Source organism: Centropristis striata, chromosome 5 (assembly GCF_030273125.1).
Source record: "Centropristis striata isolate RG_2023a ecotype Rhode Island chromosome 5, C.striata_1.0, whole genome shotgun sequence".
Lineage (NCBI taxonomy): Eukaryota > Metazoa > Chordata > Actinopteri > Perciformes > Serranidae > Centropristis > Centropristis striata.
This window is the reverse complement of record NC_081521.1, coordinates 16,622,522-16,642,329: the sequence shown is the minus strand read 5'-3', so window position 1 is coordinate 16,642,329 and position 19,808 is coordinate 16,622,522. Positions and strand designations below refer to the sequence as shown.

The window sequence follows — 19,808 nt, the reverse complement described above, 5'->3', positions numbered from 1 at the left end:
GACCTGAAAAGTAACTAAAGCTGTCAGCTAAATGTAGAGGAGTAAAACGTACAATATATGTCTCAAAATGTAGTGGAGTAGAAGTATAAAGTTACATAAAATGTACATAAAAATACCTCAAAATTTTACTTTAAGTCCAGTACTTGAGTAAATGTACATAGTTACTTTCCACCATTGCTACCTGCCTCTTCTAACTTATACATATCAGTTAAGAGTCCTCCTTCAGACACTGTATGAGGATTAAAGGGATAGTTTGTGCATTATTATACAAAACTTGGTACAATTATTGTCAATGCCCTCCTGAGGATAACCCTTTAAGGTTTTATTGATCGGCCCCTAGGTGGCACTGTGGTGGCAGTCTAATTTCATATTTGGTACCGTGGCCATGCTATAACACTTAAGGCAATGAAATTCATAGGGGTAGTATCCACTGGCCCCTGTAGGGACGGCAACCTCTCATTGAAAAATAAAAACTCAGTCAACCAAATAGTAAAGTGGTCTAGCAGACTGATTGGTGAGCCACAGCTCAACGTGGAGACCTTGTACACAAAGCAATTACAGCGCATTACTGGTTCAATTTTAAATGACAGTTCCCATCCATTGCACACAGAGTATCAGCTCCTCCCCTCTGGGCGTAGGTTTACAATCCCTAGGTGTAGAACAAAAAGACACAAAAACAGTTTTGTCCCTGCTATGCTTTGCACAGGTGTTTATTTATTGTTGCTTTTATGTATGTATTTACTATTTCTATATATACATTTTAACCTTTATCTACGTTTTTACAGCCTAAACAAGTTTTGTTTTATTTTGCTGTTTTATTTTGTTTATTTTTCTGTCTTCTTTTTTTTGCTATTCTTTTTTAGTTCACATCAATACCTAAGTATAGTCTGGACCTGTAAGAACTTTTAATAATTTTTAATTTAATTTTTAATTTTTTTATATAACTTGCCATTTCTTAACTCCCACTGTCTTAAGTTGAATGATGTGTGATATGTACCTCTGGGTACAAATAAAGTAAATAACATAGATAAAAAGATTTTTTTTTTAAAACATGATAATGATAATGAATTTCATTGCCTTAAGTCTTATGGTCTGGGCACAGTGCCAAATATTAAATTAGACTGCCACCAGAGCGTCACCTAGGGGCCGATCATTAAAACCTTTGAGGCCTCAGGAGGGCATTGACAATAAGTATACCAAGGTTGGTGTTAATCCGAGCAACCGATTTGGAGATAAAAAATACTTCAATTTAAAACGCGCCACCTAGTGGTCATCGGCCAAAATTTTGCACAGAGCCTCAGGGGCTCATGGGGAAGTAGGATCTTGAGTTTCATGTCATTCAGACACACCAATGTGGAGATATGCAACAATTCATGTTTTGTGTTTAAAATAGCGCCACTTGCAGGAAGTTGTTATTCAATAACTTGAGTATTCTTTGGGTTATCAAAATTATTTTAATAACTTTTTGTTATGAGGGTCCAAAGTGTGTGTGCAAAGTTTGGTGCAAAACAATGAAATTGCCGAGGAGGAGTTCGAAAAAGTATGTATTCATTTCGTGAATTTGCGAAAAAAAACTCAAGGTGAAAATAGGCGTGGCCTATATCACATTCAGCACAACTCAGTGAACTGGTGGATATAAGGTTTTTGAATGTGCGATAAAGTATGTGGGAGTTATTAGCCAAAACGCACTTTCCTTTATTATAGCGCCACCTAGTGGTGGAAATTCAGGATGACAATAGATTATAAAATATTTCGCCAGGTGACTTATATTTAAAGTTTCATGAGTTTTGGGGTATGTTCAGGCAGCGAAAAATGTGATCATTTGGGAAGAAGAAAAAAAAAATCATTCGAAATACAATAGGGACCTCGCAGGTCGTTGCCTGCTCGGGCCCTAATGAAATAATAAAACATACAGCTTTTTGATATATTTTACATATTTTATAATCGTTATGAATACTTCTGTTATAAACACTCCTTGTCATTTATGTCCTAATATTCAACAGTATTAACAGTAAACATCGTGTCCTCTGTTTTTAAAGACATTTTGGAAACATTATTTTGGTCAATTATTCCTTCCCTTTATTAATACTAATTGTATTTTATATGGTTGGAAAACCTGAATAATCACCTTTCCAGCGAGGCACAACTTGTTAGGATTGTAACAATGCAAAAAGTACAATATCTGCCTGTAAAAATAACTAATTTTTTAACTCTACAAAATTACTATTTTAATTATGTTGCCAAGTTTTTATAGTTAGCTACATATTTCTGCAGCTGCTTTCCACAACTTTCACATTATTCTGATAACTTTCAGTGAAATAAAGCCGATGATTCCCTGTGTGCTGCAGTACCCTCTTTCACCACACGGACCGACATAACCACACGTTGGATTCAAAAGGGGGCGCTGTTTCACACAGTTGATAAAACTTGTGAAGAGATGAAAACCACGAGACATTTCAGCATTAAAATGATTCTAAATACATTTTAAATTATTGCTTGAATATATTTTAGAGTAAGTATGGCTCCTGGGAAAATGCCACTAACAAAATAAAATATTAAATCAACAGAGGTGGAAGAAAAATTAAGATTTGGTTTTGAGTAAAATTAGAAATACTACGATGTAAAAAATACTAAAACTTTACATCAATGAAAGCATTAGAATCAATAAATTCTTATAGCATCAAAATTAAAAGTATTTATTGTGCAAAATCACATGTTACATTGAATTATAATTCATCACTTTAATGTTGCATTTGGTGAAGGTGGAGCTCATTTTATTTGCTTTATGAACTGCTGTGTATCTTAGCCTTCTTTAATTTATTAGTTGAGTTAATTTTGACCTGAAAACTGAACTAGTGCAGTGTTTGATGTCATTTTGTGCCTGCAGGTAAAAAAACAAGTTTTTCTGCTTTTAAAGCGGATTTCTTGTCACATGTTGCCCCCTGCTGGATCAAACCGGTCAGCAAAGATCAACAGCTTTTACTAATGCATTTAGATAACTTAGACCAAAAGTTCTCGATTGACTGCTTGAGTATTTACATTTTATGTTACTTTATACATTTTTTTAATTAAACCTCAAAACAGTATATTAAGTAGTTAAAATTAGACACATTTTTACTAAATTAAAATGCTGCTTATGTAAAGTGCATCAATAATATTAGTCAAATAATGTATTTAGAACCATTCTGCATAACGTGTACTTTAACTTGATACTTGAAGTACATTTTGATACTTATACTTTGACAAATTTAATTTGGCTTTTACTTGACCCATTTTAAAATATTTTTCTGCTCATGCATCTTAGTGTTACAACATCTTCTCTTTTATTTATTTGCTATTATTTATTAGTCTATTTTTATATATATTTTATAATGCTTTATTCATCTTTTTTATCTAACATTATTACTTTTTATCGTTATTATTAATTATTTTTGTTTTTATTTGAGATTTTATTACCTTACTTTATTTATATTTGTTTTATCTGAATAATTTCTAAGCTGCCTCCAGTGTTTCCTCATTGCTCCACTTTGAGATGGAGCTTCTTCAGTTTGGGCTTTGTTTATAATAGGATGGAGGGTGGAGGGTTGGGGATGAGTGTGTTTACTTGTTTCTGTTTTTATTATTATAATTTTCCTTTTTTTCTTTTTATGTGAAGCACGTTGTGTTCCATTTCCCTTGTATGAAAGGTGCTATACAAAGAAAGTCTGATTGATTGATTGAAATCACTCCATTACAGTAGTAGTCCTGCATTCAAAACTTACTGAAGTAAAAATATATTTATATATTATATATTCTATAAATATATTACTGGATTATTATTTTTGATGCATTATTGTAAGCAGAAATTTCCTGTCAATTTAGGGCTCATTTAAAAGAATTAATATACTTTTAAGTTGTTTAATTTCTTAACATGCACAGTCATTCTAAATTGATGATATTTTTTATGTTAAATCTCAACCTGAAAAGTAACCATAGCTGTCATATAAATGTAGATCAGTAAAAAGTTCAATATTTACCTCTAAAATGTAAATACTCAAGTAAAATACCTTAAAATTGTACTTAAGTACAATTACTTATTTACATTCCTCCACTGACTGTTGCCAGGTCAATGATGTTCTGACTGGCATGCAATTACAGCTGCGCTAAAAAAAAAATATGATTTCGATGTGTTAAATATTACTAATAAGAATTTCATAATAAGCCACATTTCTTTTTACCATGTTCCTGAGGTCCTGCTGGCTCCGCCTCCTGACCGAAGCTCCACTGTGCGGCGACAGTTTAACATTTACTGGAAATTTAAATTCCCTAATCTGGCCCGAGAAGCATTTGCTGTATGAACATGAACTCCTTTTATATTTTTCACCATGCTGCTCTGCTGTCACAACATGTTATCAACGCCTGCACAAGCTTTCTTTGCATTTAACAAAGGCATTGTTAGAAGTTTACAACCCCACACTTGGCTTGGAGTTTTTTTTTCTTTGCTCTGACAAAAACATTAACCAGTGTCACATGAAGTGTATTCAACCTGCATTCTGTTGGACCTCCAGCAGGGGGCACCAGCGTCTGGTCCTCTTTATCACAACACAAACTGAGACGACTCCTCACCTCATTTATTAGCTCAGAATAAATTCTGGCGGCAACATTCTGGTCTCAGTCTCTAGTTTCAAGTCTTCTTCAAGACAATCGGTTACTGTGTAAATAAAGGTCCCATTTTTGATAAATTTGTGATATCAGCTCTTAAACTATTATCAGCTATTTTTGTTGTTTTCATTATATTTGTCCAAACAAATGTACCTTTATTTGTACCAGGCACTAAAATAAACAAGAAACTGAAGAAAAGAAGGGTGGTCTAATCATTTTTTCCATGACTGTAGATGACATACTTTTCAGAGGCCAACATTTTCATATTAAACATACTTTATAAAATTGGTCTTTCGTAATACTAAAATGTTTTTGGGAGACTGAATTTTAGATATTCATTAAATGTAAGCCATAATCATAAGAAATTAAATAAAGACGTGAAATGTTTCATTCTGTGTAATGTTATGTGGTATTTCCACTTTTTGAATTGAAAACTATGCCAAGGTGTTCCTCCCGTCCAGTTCACCTGCACTGAAACACAAGCTGTAAATCTGCACATCCAGCGAATAGAGAATCCACAATGCATGCTATGCATGCAGTTATCTAAAAATGCTCAAAATTAAAAGCAAAAGGGGTGCAGTGAAGTCTGTTTGAAGCATCCTGTAGAGATTTAACTCCTGCAGGTCACCAGCTCTCACCTCCTCAGCTGTCTCTCTTTCTCAGGAGAAATCTGCTGTCCAGCCTTTTAATTGCTTCACTTCCCATGAGTGGACTGATTACTACCCATTAGCTGCCCCTGTTCTGCGTGGGGAAAAACTCCGGACAAGATGCACTGATGTGTGGAGAGTCAGAGAGAAAGAAAGATGTGCAAGAATGGTTTATAACAAGACGACATGTCAACAGTCACACACTGCTGGAGAGATAAAGGCTTGTTTTTAGATAATTTAAGATATTTTCCACTGAAAAAATGTCAAGTTAGAGTCCCCGAGCATCAAACCCAAAGCTGAGCCACAGGCCGGCTGTCAGTTGTCACTGCCTTTAGTTCTTTCACTCGGTGTGTAACGTGTTAACACTTATTACTTGTGATGGAAGAAGTGATCAGATTACTCAACTACAAGTAAAAGTCCTGTATTCAAAACTTACTGAAGAAAAAGTACAAAAATCCACAAAAAAATGAACTTAAAAGTATCAAACGTTAAAGTACTTGTAATGGTAACTGTAATGTAAATTACTGACATGAATAAACTTTCCTATGATATTCTAATTTATTGAGATGCACCTGTAAATGTACACTACACTACACAAAAGTTTGGGGTCACTTGGAAATGTCCCTATTGTTGAAAGAAAAGCACAATTTTGTAAAACTAAAATGACATAGTCTAGAGATTATTAATGTGATAATAGTCCAATGTGACTTATCAGATTAATCCAGGTTTTTAGTATATTTTTTTATTGCTACATGGCAAACAAGGTACCAGTAGGTGCAGTAGATTCTCAGAAAACCAGCAAAACACAGCATTCGTGATATGCACGCTCTTAAGGCTGTGCAATTGGGCAATTAGTTGAAAGGGGTGTGTTAAAAAATATAGCAGTGTGGCATTCAATCAGTGAGGTCTTTGTACAAAGTTTGTACAAAATAGTTGTGTTTGTAATGTTTTTTAACACACCCCTTTCAACTAATTGCCCAATTGCACAGCCTTAAGAGCGCGCATATCACTAATGCTGGGTCTTGTTGGTTTTATAAGAATCTACTGCACCTACTGGTACCTTGTTTGCCATGTAGAAATAAAAAATATACCAAAAACCTGGTTAGTCAAATTGGACTGCTATTATATTGAACACTACTGTATATCAAAATTGTGACTTAATTTGTTACGAAATATGGTCAAAACAATTTAAATGCAATACAGGACATTAACGGATTAGAATTGTTAATTGGGTTTAAACCTAGCCTAGTAACAAAAAATATGCTTTTTGATATTAGCTACTTTTTTACATTTCTGTTTACAGTCACACACATATTAAGTCACTTCCTGTCAAACTCATAGGAACACCAGGGTGTTGAGTATGTGTCGCTTAGGGATTTAATGAGTTAAGGTGAAGCATAAAGCTGAATATGGGAGATTCTAGAAGATTTAAAGTATTTGTTACACAGGTGTCACCATGTGTTCTTATGGGTTAAAGACACATCTCACTTGTTGCGAAATAACGACAGCAAAAAAAAGTTGATTTCCCCCCCCCCATTTTTTATTTTATCAAATTTTCCACAGCTCCAGCTTGACACTCAGAAGTTCCTGTGAAACAAAAAAGGAAAAGAAAAGATCAGATCATTAGTTTTCAAATGTAAACTGTGAACCAATAACTGATAATTATACTTCTGGGATACACCTAGGCATGCAGATAAACTGTTCCCAGTGATGCCAATTAAATGTGCAGCTATGAATCATAATTTGACAACTTGAGTTCTCAGAATGTGAAAAGGAAAATAACTAGTGTTCATTTATGTTTAAGAAAGGTAGATTAAAGACCTTTTATAGATATGAGGGTCTGTCATGATAATTACTATTATCTACTACTCAACTTATCGTTCAATATATATAAATGGACATGATAGTTTCTCTCTGGAATCAAATTATTGACTTTTTGTGCTTTTTTGTGTTTAAAGTAATGCTGCAAATGTTTTACAGGCAGTACGAATTTTCCGAAAAAAATATATTTTCCAAGCTGCCATTCCAGCTGTTTATATGTTATTTTAATAATACAATAATATAATACATAATGATTATCTCATTGCAATGTTTTGTTAACAGAGCTTGAAAGTCTATTTTATTGGTTTTGGTTGTAGTTTATTTATGTTTTATTCAATTCCAATGTTTAAAATTCTCGAGTTTTAAAAATTCATTGCTGTGGAAAACGATGAACTTTTTATGCTCTAATATCGTAATAAAACTTAAACATGGATACAATGATACTATCGTTTATCATGATAGTTTCTGGGAAAATATATCAAACTAAAAAAGGTGTTATCGTGACAGGCCTACAGATACGTGCATTAAATGTGAAATTCTAGTGTACTGATCATCTATCTTCTCAGCAGAGAATCTCTCACCATCAGGTGACACATTTCCTCTTGCAACATTAAAGCTTCAGTTGTTAACTTTTATAAAAAAAAAAATAACTTATTTGCTCAAACTGTCACTAAACACTGACAATTGTACATATTAAACAAAAATACTGGACCATAAATCACTGTTATCCTCTCCCTTTACTATATCTTAATTTCTGCGTGGAGCTCTGGGTTTATGCTTACAAAAGCAGTTTATATACATATAAATAAAACATTTTTAAAAAAAGCTGTTATGATCATTCATCGCGTGGGATTTGTGCAAAGTCACGTGCATTGAAATTTGACGTTTTGTTTAAATTTAAGATATCTTTTTTCGTCCTGAAGGAAATTCTGGTGTCTAAAATGGTTCCAATTATGTACAATGCAAGAAATAATTTAGTTCAGGGCAATATTCAAAGAAGGTTTTGAGACAGTGAGGGGGCTGTAATTTGAGATAAAAACTATTTTTAACTACACTTTCCAAAAAGACAAAAACACCTCAAAAAAGCGTAAGAACTTGTATGCACTTTTTTTTGCAAGTTTTTATTGACTTTTGGTGTTTCCATCAAGCTTTACTCATGAGAATCTGCAGAATGTGCAGAGAAATGATGTCTCATGTCCTTCTGTCAGGATATTATGACAGTTTAATAGATAACTACGACTGCGCGCAGTACTGAACGGGCCCTCGCATAGTGGAGCCGTCGGGGGAGGCGCCGTCGGGGTAGGCGCCGTCGGGGGAGGCGCTATGGGCTCAGTCCCTATGCGTACCAAATGGCGTGTCTCCTACCACTGGGCGCAGGGTAGGTGTAAAACATGTTACTTCCTGTAGCCAGCAGGGGGCGCTATGACTGTCTGTGAAGATGGACACGTGGGTGTGTTCATGGCTGGACCCTAATCACGTGTGTGAAATTTCGGACAGATTGAACAATGTATGGTGAAGTTATACAGTCCCGTGTTTCATGGCGAGACGCCATATTTTGCCGCCATGCCACGCCCACATAGTGTGACCGTCGGTAAAGCTTTCAATAACTTTTGATCCCAAAGGCCTTGTGATGGTACTGACCAAGTTTGAAGTGGATTGGGTAAAATCTGTAGGAGGAGTTCGTTAAAGTATACGGCGTGGAAATGGGTAAAAACGATGAATGGTGCAATATTCAAACCAAGATGGCGGACTTCCTGTTGGGTTTGAGGTATGGGTCCAAGAGGCTTTTTGGTGCGTCTCCACATGATTCATGTGTGTACCAAATTTCGTGTCTCTACGTGAAACCTACTGCAAGGGCTAAGCATAAAACAAGTTACTTGCTGTTGTCAGCAGGGGGCGCTATGACTGTGTGTCAATATTGACACGTGGGTGTGTTCAGGGCTGGATCCTAATCACGTGTGTGAAATTTGGGCCAGATTGGACAATGTATGGTCAAGTTATACAGTCTCGTGTGTTATGGCGAGACGCCATATTTTGTCGCCATGCCACACCCACATAGTGTAACAGGCGGTAAAGCTTTCAATAACTTTTGATCCTAAAGCCCTTGCGATGGTACTGACCAAGTTTGAAGTCAATGGGATTAAATCTGTTGGAGGAGTTATGTAAAGTATGCAAGGTGGTCATGTGGTGAAAGGGGGCGTGGATAAATTATAAGGGGCGGGGCTTTATGAAATATTGTCATTTAGAAGTGTTAAGGGCTGGACTTTGATGAAGCATGAGAAGTTCGGAGCAGATGGCACAAAGAATGGGAAAGTTATAACGATCTCGTGTTTTATGGCGAGACGCCATATTTTGCCGCCATGCCACGCCCACATAGTGTGAGCGGCAGTAAAGCTTTCAATAACTTTTGATCCCAAAGGCCTTGTGATGCTACTGACCAAGTTTGAAGAGAATTGGATGAAATCTGTAGGAGGAGTTCGTTAAAGTATGCGGCATGGAAATGGGCAAAAACAACAGGAAACGTCATTTTCGATCCAAGATAGCCAACTTCCTGTACGTTTTAGGGTATGGGTTCTTGAGACTTTTTGGTGCGTCTGGGCATGATACATGTATGTACCAAATTTCATGCCGATACGACATTCCTGTGCGAGGGGCTGAATTTTCTTGACATTCAAGGGGGTGCTGTTGAGTCATTTTGCCACGCCCATTCCCACGACCACTAGAATATGTAAATTTAAGTGGAGATTTATGTACATTCCAAAAATGGTGACTTTTTGAATATGATAAAGCCCCCAAAAAGGCGATTTACTTTGAGGAAGAAAAAGTATAATAAAAAACAGACCAATTACAATAGGGTCCTTGCACCGTTAGTGCTCGGTCCCTAACTAGGACTGCGCGCAGTACTGAACGGGCCCTCGCAGTACACGCATGTCGGGGCATGCAGCCGTCAGGGTTTGTGCGTTACAGGGGCCAGTCTATACCACCTCTATGAATTTCATTGCCTTAAGTCTTATGGTCTGGGCACAGTGGCACTCATTAAATTAAACTGCCGCCAGAGCGCCACCTAGGGGCCGGTCAATAAAATCTTCAAGAGTTATCCTCAGGAGGGCATTGACAATGAGTATACCAAGTTTGGTGTTAATCCGACCAACCGATTTGGAGATATAAAATACTTCAATTTAAAGAGCGCCACCTAGTGTTCATCGGCCAAAATTTTGCAGCAAGCCTCAGGGGCTCATGGGGAAGTAGGAACCTGAGTTTCATGACATTCAGACACACCAATGTGGAGATATGCAACACTTCGTGTTTTGTGTTGAAAATAGCGCCACCTGCAGGAAGTTGTTATTTAATAACTTGAGTATTCTTTGGGTAATCAAAATTCTTTTAATAACTTTTTGTCATGAGGGTCCATAGATGGTGTGTGCAAAGTTTGGTGCAAAACGATGAAATTGCCTCGGAGGAGTTCGAAAAAGTAGGTTTGCGACATTTCGCGCATTTGCGAAAAAAAACTCCAGGCGAAAATGGGCGTGGCTTATATCACGAGATTCAGCACAACTAAGTGAACGCGTGGATATAAGTTTTTTGAATGTGCGATAAAGTATGTGGGAGTTATTAGCCAAAACGCACTTTCCTTTATTATAGCGCCACCTAGTGGTGGAAATTCAGGATTACAATAGATTCTAAAATTTTTCGCCAGGTCTGACTTATATTTGAAGTTTCATGACTTTTGGGGTATGTTCAGGCAGTGAAATATGCGATCATTTGGGGGGAAGAAAAATAATAAAAAGAATAATCATTAGAAATACAATAGGGACCTCGCAGGTCGTTGCCTGCTCGGGCCCTAATAACTTGTAATGTTTGCTTAAAGTTAACTGCAGCTTTATGAAAAGATCAAATTAATACTGTCAAGTTGCATTTAGCCGTCTGAGCGTGCAGCTCAGCATCAGGTAGAGATTTGTCTAAAACCTGAATGAGTTTAATGCTCCGTGCAGATCTGTTAGATCAGCTGACAGACAGATCTGAGGAGCAGCAAGTCTGAACATGTTTCATCACAACATGATGAACAATCCTTTTAGGAAGTTGTGATTCACACAACAGAAAGCCGCAACATCCTCCTGCATAAATTATTTTTTTTTAATTCTGTACAATAATGATAGTCAGCCAGTTGTGATGACATCAGAGGAGAGGTTCTTACTTTGCGACCACAGAGTCGTTCTTGGCGAGCCTCAGGATGGAGTCGTCAGACTCTCCCTGTGGAGGAAACAATGTTCAGACATAAAGCTTCAGAAGACAAAGTCCTGTCAGACTGCAGGGCAGGGAAACTCAACTTACTAATGTACAGAGACAATAAATACCAGTTAATTAAGAATTATTAATTCGGGCTGCACAATTTGGAGAAAAAAAAGTCATATTAGGATTATTTAACCGATATGATATGCAATATGATTCACCACAACAGAGGGAGTTGTTGTGTTTGTGCCATTATTCCAATTTTCATCTGAAAAAAATGTTCATGATAAATAAATGATAAAAATGATCATGGTGAAATTTTTTGCAAGTCTCTGGCCACACAAAGATTTTTTCTGGACATTAGGATTTACAAGCTGGGACTTCATGCAGCACAACAATATCTCATCCAGGACGTTAAATATTCTGGTAAATATTTTGCCTCTTGCAGTTTGGACATTGTACTCATCCATATTGTGAATTAGGTAAAATTGTGCAGCCTGTTAATATAAAAAAATAATAAAACATTAAAAAAGGAAATACAGCATCCGCACTATGATCACATGCATTCAGGACTCACGGACCTCCAGAGCCCCTCAGTGGAGAACTGACCCCAGACCTCTAGAACTGACCCTGGACTGTTGGGGGGGCTCTGGAGGTTTTATTTTCATTAAGGAGGTTTGTCTTGATGTTTGTTTAATGCCCTTTTGGGCCCGGGGCCGTACAGTGATTATAACTGCTGTAGGATGTAAGAAGCGATGTCACTCACCATCCTGCGGATGGCGCCACAGATGGCGTAGGTCTTGAACTGACCGTTGAAGCGACCGGTCACCTTGTCAACCTGCAGGACGAAAACATGTCAGCTGCTGCACCCTTAATACATTTTTAATTTGAACTTAAATGTGCAATATTTCTCAGGAAAAGAACACAAAGCAGAATTAACTATTTAAACGAGGATACAAAATAATCTGAATAGTATATACAATATAGACATTAGTAGACAATTATACAGTTTATTGTTTTATTGATGATTCTATTTTTGCTGTTGCAACACTGAAAATCCCCCCCCCCCATTGTGGGACTAGTAAATTAATTGCAGCATTTTATCAAAGTTTCACAAACAACAAGCTTCACTGCGAAAATGTTTCTGAATCAAACAAAAAAAAAAAAACCTCTGTAGCGTTATTTCCACAACTTCCCCACACCAAATCCTGACACACATGGAGCCTTTAGATTCCCTAGATCAGGGGTCGGCAACCTCCACTAACTAAGAGCCAATGTTGGACAAAAAAAAAGAGAAATAATGTTGGAACGGAGGTGCAAACCTTGCAACATTTGAGCCTCACAATGAAGATGTAACAGCCTAATAAGTCTAAATTAGCCTACCAACATTACTAATACATAATAATGAGCATTAATTAATATGATTTTACCATAGAAGAATTTGCAAAAGGACTTGAAACTGTCTGAACTACAATCTGAATTTAAATCAATTCTAAGGGACAAAGAAACCTTTTCCCTTCGTCGGTGTGACTGCTCAGTCAATCAGTCGGCTACTGAGGCTCCTTCAGTGTTGTTGTGATGGCTGGATTTGTATTTAATTGTTTATGATAACCGTGTTTAATGGTGTAACTTGTCTCTTTTTATGCTGCTTTCTTGGCCAGGATTTTTTTTTAAATCTCAGACTTTTACCTTATATTATATATATATATATATATATATATATATATATATATATATATATATATATATATATATATATATATATATAAGTTGTATAGTTTGCCTACCCCTGCCTTAGATCTAGTTCTATATGTTACAAGGATCAACAGTATACTCCTAAAACTGAGCCTGCTACCGTCTCACTAAATATCGATCCTTGGAGGCCATTAATTGATATAATATTGCCACGGAAAATATTGCAATACTACGCTGTATTGATTTACCCACCTCTAATAAATACACCTAAACATAGAACAGGTTTATTTTTGGTTTTCCATCAGGTGCGTTCCGCAAATATTTTATCGACTCTATTTATAGTAAAACCCTGAAGGATTATGCTGATATTTTTAGTCACGGTTCTATCATTTTCTGAACATTCCAATCATTCCTGTTTCCATGTATGGAGCCTGATGACTAAGTTTTTCCTTCAGCCACTTTCACCTGGCTCCTATCTGGCCGTTGTGGTTTTACTCATGTGACCAACTCCATGCAAATATATATGATACTGAGCCCACGGTGGACAGATACACAGAGTACACAGAGACAGAGCAGCATGGTTACCAAGGAGGTCATAGACAAACAGCAACATATCTTCACTGTGTGGCTCAAAATGAAAGATCTTTTTTTAGGGTTATAACAAACACAATGTAATCTATGTAGACACTGACTTTAACAGTTTACATGTTTTTACACGTCAGAAGCCATGTTATCTTTCTGCTGTTTACCAAAGAAGAATGCAAGTTTATCAAAACAAAAGCCTGTCCGTCATAATTTGGAAGCGGCTTGCATGTGTTTTCCCCAGATTTGAGTTTTACAAGTCAGTTAAGATGTTTATAAGCAAATTGTGAGTTCTGTACTGTGTTTTAGATCTTGTAAGAACTTTTCTTTGCAAACTGAAAAGCCAAAAGACACACAGACAGCAAAACTTTACACACATACTTTTGCAAAATGAAATTTCCAAGTGAGCTGATGAGGTAAATTGTATTCAATACATTAATTGGACTTCAACTTTCTTTAAATCGTCTTAAATGCACAGAATGATTATTTTTTTGTGTTTTGTATGTATGTGTTTTGAAAAGTGCTCTATAATATAATATTATTCAGACCTGTGGGGAACGTCATAGTTAATTTGATGAATTTCACATTCGCCTGCTTATGTGAAACATACACAGTTTTAATGACTCAACTGAGCTAAATAAAAAGCTGAAATTAGTCTGTACTCATCATAATGAAGATATCAGTGAAGGTATTATTGTGGTCACTGATATGTCCAACATAGGATCCAGATACTACTTTAGTTTCATGCATTTGTTACATACGACATGGCAAACTTTAAGAATGAAACTCTAGATTATATATTATTACCTCAGCGATGTTGAGCTGGATGGAGGCGTGATCCTTGGCTCCAATGATTCTGTTGCTAGCAGAGCTGAAATACACAAACACATTTTAATTTAATCTACATGTCCATAAAGTGAAACAATCATTTACACTAATCCGCTGAATAGCAAAGCTTTTAACTGAGCCTCAATGCAACCATTTCTGCTTAACAAACACTTAAATCACCATTACTTTTACTCTAGAGATCATGTTTTATCCCCTTTCTGTCCAGTGAAAACCAAGATACTCAACTGATTTTAAAGGTTAGTGATAAACTGAAATGTTCCTGTATTTGATAAGATTCTCATAAAACCTTTTGAATCAGCTGGAAAATGCATCACCACAAAACTAAAAACAGCTGTTTTTAGTTTTGTATGTTAGAAAAAACAGCTGTTTTTTCTAACATTTAAAAGCTGTCTAGTTATGAACTTTGTCTATTCGTTTCCAATGCACAAGTTAAAAAAATGTCAGTGCACTTGTGAGTGACTGAGTAGTACAGCAACACAACATACATCATTATAAAGGAAAACATGAGACAAACAGTCAGCGCAACCAAATCTCACATATTGCAGTAGAAATACTAACCACCACCACAGACAGAATAAAATAAATAAATGACTATGCAAGTTTCTCTGCTTAGGTCAAGAAAGACCCACACATCTTTTAAACTTCTTAGTAAAGCGTTTCAATGTGTAACATACTTTGTGTAATCTGTAGATTATTAAAAGTTTCTTCAATTCACAGCCTGAGATGGTGATTTCCTTCTCAGTATTATGAAACGTCCAGTCAATAAAGATACCAAAAAGACTAAAGACAGAAAACTGTTATTTTAGAGATCATAGGACACGCACACGATGTGTGTGTGTGTGTGTGTATACATACACACACACACACACACACACATACAGTCATGTAAAAAAAATATTAGATGTGAAAAAATGTTAGACGTGTTTTCTTCAATTTCTTGTTCATTTTAATGCCTGGTACAACTAAAGGGACTTTTGTTTAGAAAAATATAATAATCAAAATAGCTGATAAGAGTTTAATTTCAGAGTTGATATCCAGACATTTTCCGTGGTTTTCTTGATAATAACTAAAATCATAATCATGAAAACCATGGAAAATGGTTAGATATCAGCTATTTTTGTTATCATTATATTTCATATCATTATAAATGTACCTTTAGTTGTATGTGTCTGTATCTGGAGCTGCTGTGACAGCCTAATTTCCCCACTGTGGGATAGATAAAGTCATCTTACCTAAATTAAGCTTGTGAATGCAATTTAAGGGGGTTCTGTCTGCAGTCGAGTGGGACATAAGTAGTTTTACTAAAAGATAAAAAGCCACTTACCATTTACGTGGGACGTAGAGGTCCACAAATTCACCAGCGTCGTTCTGCATGTTTACAGGTTCAGGTGGTCGCTTACTAAACTGAAAAGAAAAAAAAAATCAGACCAAAAACAGAATTCTGAAAATCTGACGCCTTTCTTGCTTTAACTTGATGCTAGCTACCGTAACTATTCTAAACAGCGAGCAGATACGTTTTGTTTTAACAGCCGCCTGGTCCTCAGAACTACAACGTAAAAAATAACCGTAAATAATAGTAAAAAAGGAGCTTTTAATGTGAGTCTGAACGGAAACCAGCAGTTACACTATAGCTAGCGTGTTAGCATGTTAGCACACCACCGCCGCATGTGGCTGCCACACTCACAACAAAACCTGATATTCACACACGAATTCTCCCACAAAACGCGATCAAAATGTCACCTAGATCTACATAGTCACGTTAAGTTTGACACGACTTACAGAAACAATAGCTATGGGGGCACACAATTAGTATTTTATACGTTTTTAAGAGTAGAGCTCGACAGACACCCACCGTATACGACGAATGGCCGACAGGAAAGGAAGAACCGCTGACCCGGATGTAGAAATGTGTCTCTCTTTTATCGCCACCTGCTGGATGCTGCTGGTAATACAACTGAATCTATACTACTACTGATACAACTACTACAACTACTACTACTACTACTAATAATAATTATTATTATTATTATTATTATTATTATTATTATTATTATTATTAAAACCTGCCTCTGGTACAACAAGAACATATCATAATAATAGTAGTACTAATAATAATAATAATTATTATTATTATTATTATTATTATTATTATTATTATTAGGTTCTTGTAATACCTGATGCGGTTTTCATTTTTGATATAAGAAACAATTAGCTATACCAGTTCATTTAACCCTCCGGACCCCAACAAGTATGTTTTCTTAATAATAACGAAGAAGCTAAAACAAAACAGTTTATCGTATAAAGAAACTTTGAAAAAGGCATTATCATTGGAATTTGTCTGAATATTGGAAAAAGTAACCAAAAGAAGCTTCAAATAATAAAAAATATTAAAATGTCTTGTTTAAAACGTCCCCAAAATAAACTTTTTGGAATAACTAGATCCTGTTAAAAATATGAAATTAATCTGAATTATTTTGGATTACTTCAATATCAATATCAAACATTGAACATGTTGCACCTTATGCTAAAAAAAAATACACACAACCACAAAAAAATGAGTTTCACAGATATTATTTATTTTATATTTAAACATCCCAAAAACATTTTCAACTGCAAATAAAATACATTTTGCATCTTTGTTGTTCAATTCAAATGATCATTACAGCAACAGTGCTGGCTGTTTACTACAACACATCACAAGTTACTAGTAACAAACTGGTAACCCAAGAGGAGAAACATACTCAGATAAATAGCATTGAAAATAAATAATAAGACTATCATCATATCATTGTAACTTTAATATAATTTCAAACAGATGTAATCTGCACTGAATAAAGTGATTTATTATTTGTAATAATTACAAAATCCAGATTACATATAATCCATTATTTTCCAGTAAAGTCAACCATGTTAACATTTTATATTGCACACCATTTTTAAAACATATTCCTTTCACATTTGTTTTTAACACAAATATTCTGAAAGTATTAAGTATTTTCTATTACACATTACATGATACATGTAACACATGTTTGATAAAGGTATGCTGCATACCATATCTTACAAAAAAACATGTAAGATTTTTTTATCTCCACAAAATTGGATTCCTCCTAAAAATATCTGTGACACAGTCAAAAACCACAGCGGCCTATTAAATTTCATCACATGTAAAAAACAACTAAAAAAACATAGTTAATTTATGTCACTGACATAACTATCACTCTCTATCTCTGGATGGAGTTTGATATTATATTAAATATCAATGCTGCATTTAATTGTAACCCATAAACATTTAAATAAATTAGAAGATAAAGTAATGATAACAACAGGAATAAATATTAAAGTACTTTCAAGAGCTGAGCTCAAAAAGTGGTGTGAGAAGGGAGCAGTAAAACATAATATAACAACTAATCTGTTTGCTACTGAAAATACATACAGCTACAGCTCCAAATACATACAGCTACAGCTACAAATACATACAGCTACAGCTACAAATACACACAGCTACAGCTCCAGGATGTCAGGTGGTAATGGTCGTTTGCTGACTGACACATGTGCAGCCCACAGCCAGTTCGTAGGGACACTTGCACCAACCAGTACCATTTCGCTCAAAGACTGAAACCTCGATTAAGATAGGCTTGGAGGTCAGGTTCTTATTCTTGCAGGGCTTGCAATCAGCATACTGGATGACTTCAGGCTCTCTGCCTTTTTTTACCTGAGTTCTGAAAAAATGAGAAAGAAATTGTCTGTGAGTAAAGGAGGAGGGGTACATGGAAGCAGAGCGGCTAACTTAGCATTGCCAGACTAATTCACAAATGCATATAAATCTGCAGCCACTCAGTTTTTTTAACATTATCAAAGAGCCCAATGCCAAAATGGCTCTATGATTAAAGCTCCAGCCAATCAGAGCAACAAAACGTGACCCTCAACCACGTGCAAAACTGGCCACAAACTTTGTCATATTACAACCTAAACAGCCACTAAAAAATGTTTATGAAAACATTTAAAAAGATTAAATAGCCAACGCATTAACAGAATCTTGATTCATATTTGATCAGCGCTGCTTAGTTTGACAGTTCAATTTGAAATTTTAACTTTCTGACAAAAAGTTACTATAGTTTTCGTTATATAAAAAGTGACCAAAACGAAGCTTAAAATGTTGATATTTCTGTCAGAATCTTATTTTAAATGTGTCATTTAAACATGTCCAAAAATGAAGCTTTTTTCTATGATCGGCATTATACCTGTGTTATTCTGCACAAAAGACATTTAGTATTTTCAAGCTGTAGGACTTTCATATAGATTTATATAGATTGTATATATTGCAGTGAAATACAAGGCCACAGTGAGTAAAAATATAAAAAGAGCATCAGGTCTGTGGAAAATAGTTAAATCTAAGATGTTATTTTTATAGCTGCACAGTTGCATCAACTGATTTGTTGTACAGAGATGAGAAAGTAAAACGTTTCGAAACCTCTCCATCTCTGACTTTCACAATAAGTAACCATTCTTTTATTTGAGTAAGATGTTTTGTGTCTTTCCTGGCAAACAGAAAGAAAACTTACTTCAGTTCCCACGGTGCAAATGAAGAGGTATCTAGGTCCGATATGTGTTTGAAGTCCGGCTGGTGGAATGTAGTGGAATTACAGGGTTTTTCACAGAGATTGACAGGTGCACTGCATGCTGTCCCCATCACTCCCATTAAAGCCTGGAAACAACAGAGTCACATTAGATTCCACAAAATTGCTCTGATTCGGCAGTTAAAATTCCCAGTCTCTGACAAAGCCTTGAGTGCTTTTATTTGTACGTGTCTTCCCCCCGCTACTCTCAGGACCTCTGACCTCTCTTTGGAAGCAGAAGGCATGCAGTTAATAAGAAGCCTCTTAAACCTTGAGAAGGTTTTGAGGTATGCACTATTGCTGTTTTCCCTCAGGTCATTGACAGTACTCACCAGAAAGGCAGCGATGCTTATGCTGGAGCTTGAAAGCAGAATCAAATTCCTCATAACTGTAAGTGAAGTGGATCCGTCCTTCTTCGATTATCTTGCACGGGCTGTGGTATCTCCTCTCACCAGGTGCTATACTCTGCCTCTCTGCATCCTTCTGTTTTTATGTTGTCACATTGGTGACGACAGAGCATTTGCATCAGGGGGAAAACTCTGCTGCAGTCATCCTGGACTGCAGCCAAGAGAATATGTAATCTCCATTTGACAGTCAGCTGTGACTGCCTGCATGCACGCGGATGGCACTAGGGACGCGGGGGATATGTCCCCTCCAGATTCATAGTGATCCTTCATTGAATCAGCTTCAAGTCAGTAAATTTCTTTGGCTGCACTGGGAATTT

The 19,808-nt window shown here is 35.9% G+C and overlaps 1 protein-coding gene across 2 annotated transcripts; it reads right to left on the bottom strand.

The window, feature by feature from the left end:
• Window positions 1-5,445: 5,445 nt before the first annotated feature.
• Window positions 5,446-16,372, bottom strand: rps21 (ribosomal protein S21). Of its 2 annotated transcripts, none has more exons than XM_059332824.1 (6): window positions 16,318-16,372; window positions 15,790-15,864; window positions 14,424-14,487; window positions 12,106-12,177; window positions 11,305-11,360; window positions 5,446-6,875 (listed from the first exon to the last, which is right to left on the bottom strand). In XM_059332824.1, the coding sequence occupies exons 2-6, from the start codon at window positions 15,837-15,839 to the stop codon at window positions 6,866-6,868; spliced, it is 252 nt and encodes an 83-aa protein (XP_059188807.1). In that variant the 5' UTR covers window positions 15,840-15,864; window positions 16,318-16,372; the 3' UTR covers window positions 5,446-6,865. The 2 variants fall into 2 exon arrangements, with proteins under 2 accessions (XP_059188807.1, XP_059188806.1); XM_059332823.1 differs by having other exon boundaries at window positions 15,790-15,869; window positions 16,318-16,364.
• Between the last annotated feature and the right edge of the window lie 3,436 nt (window positions 16,373-19,808).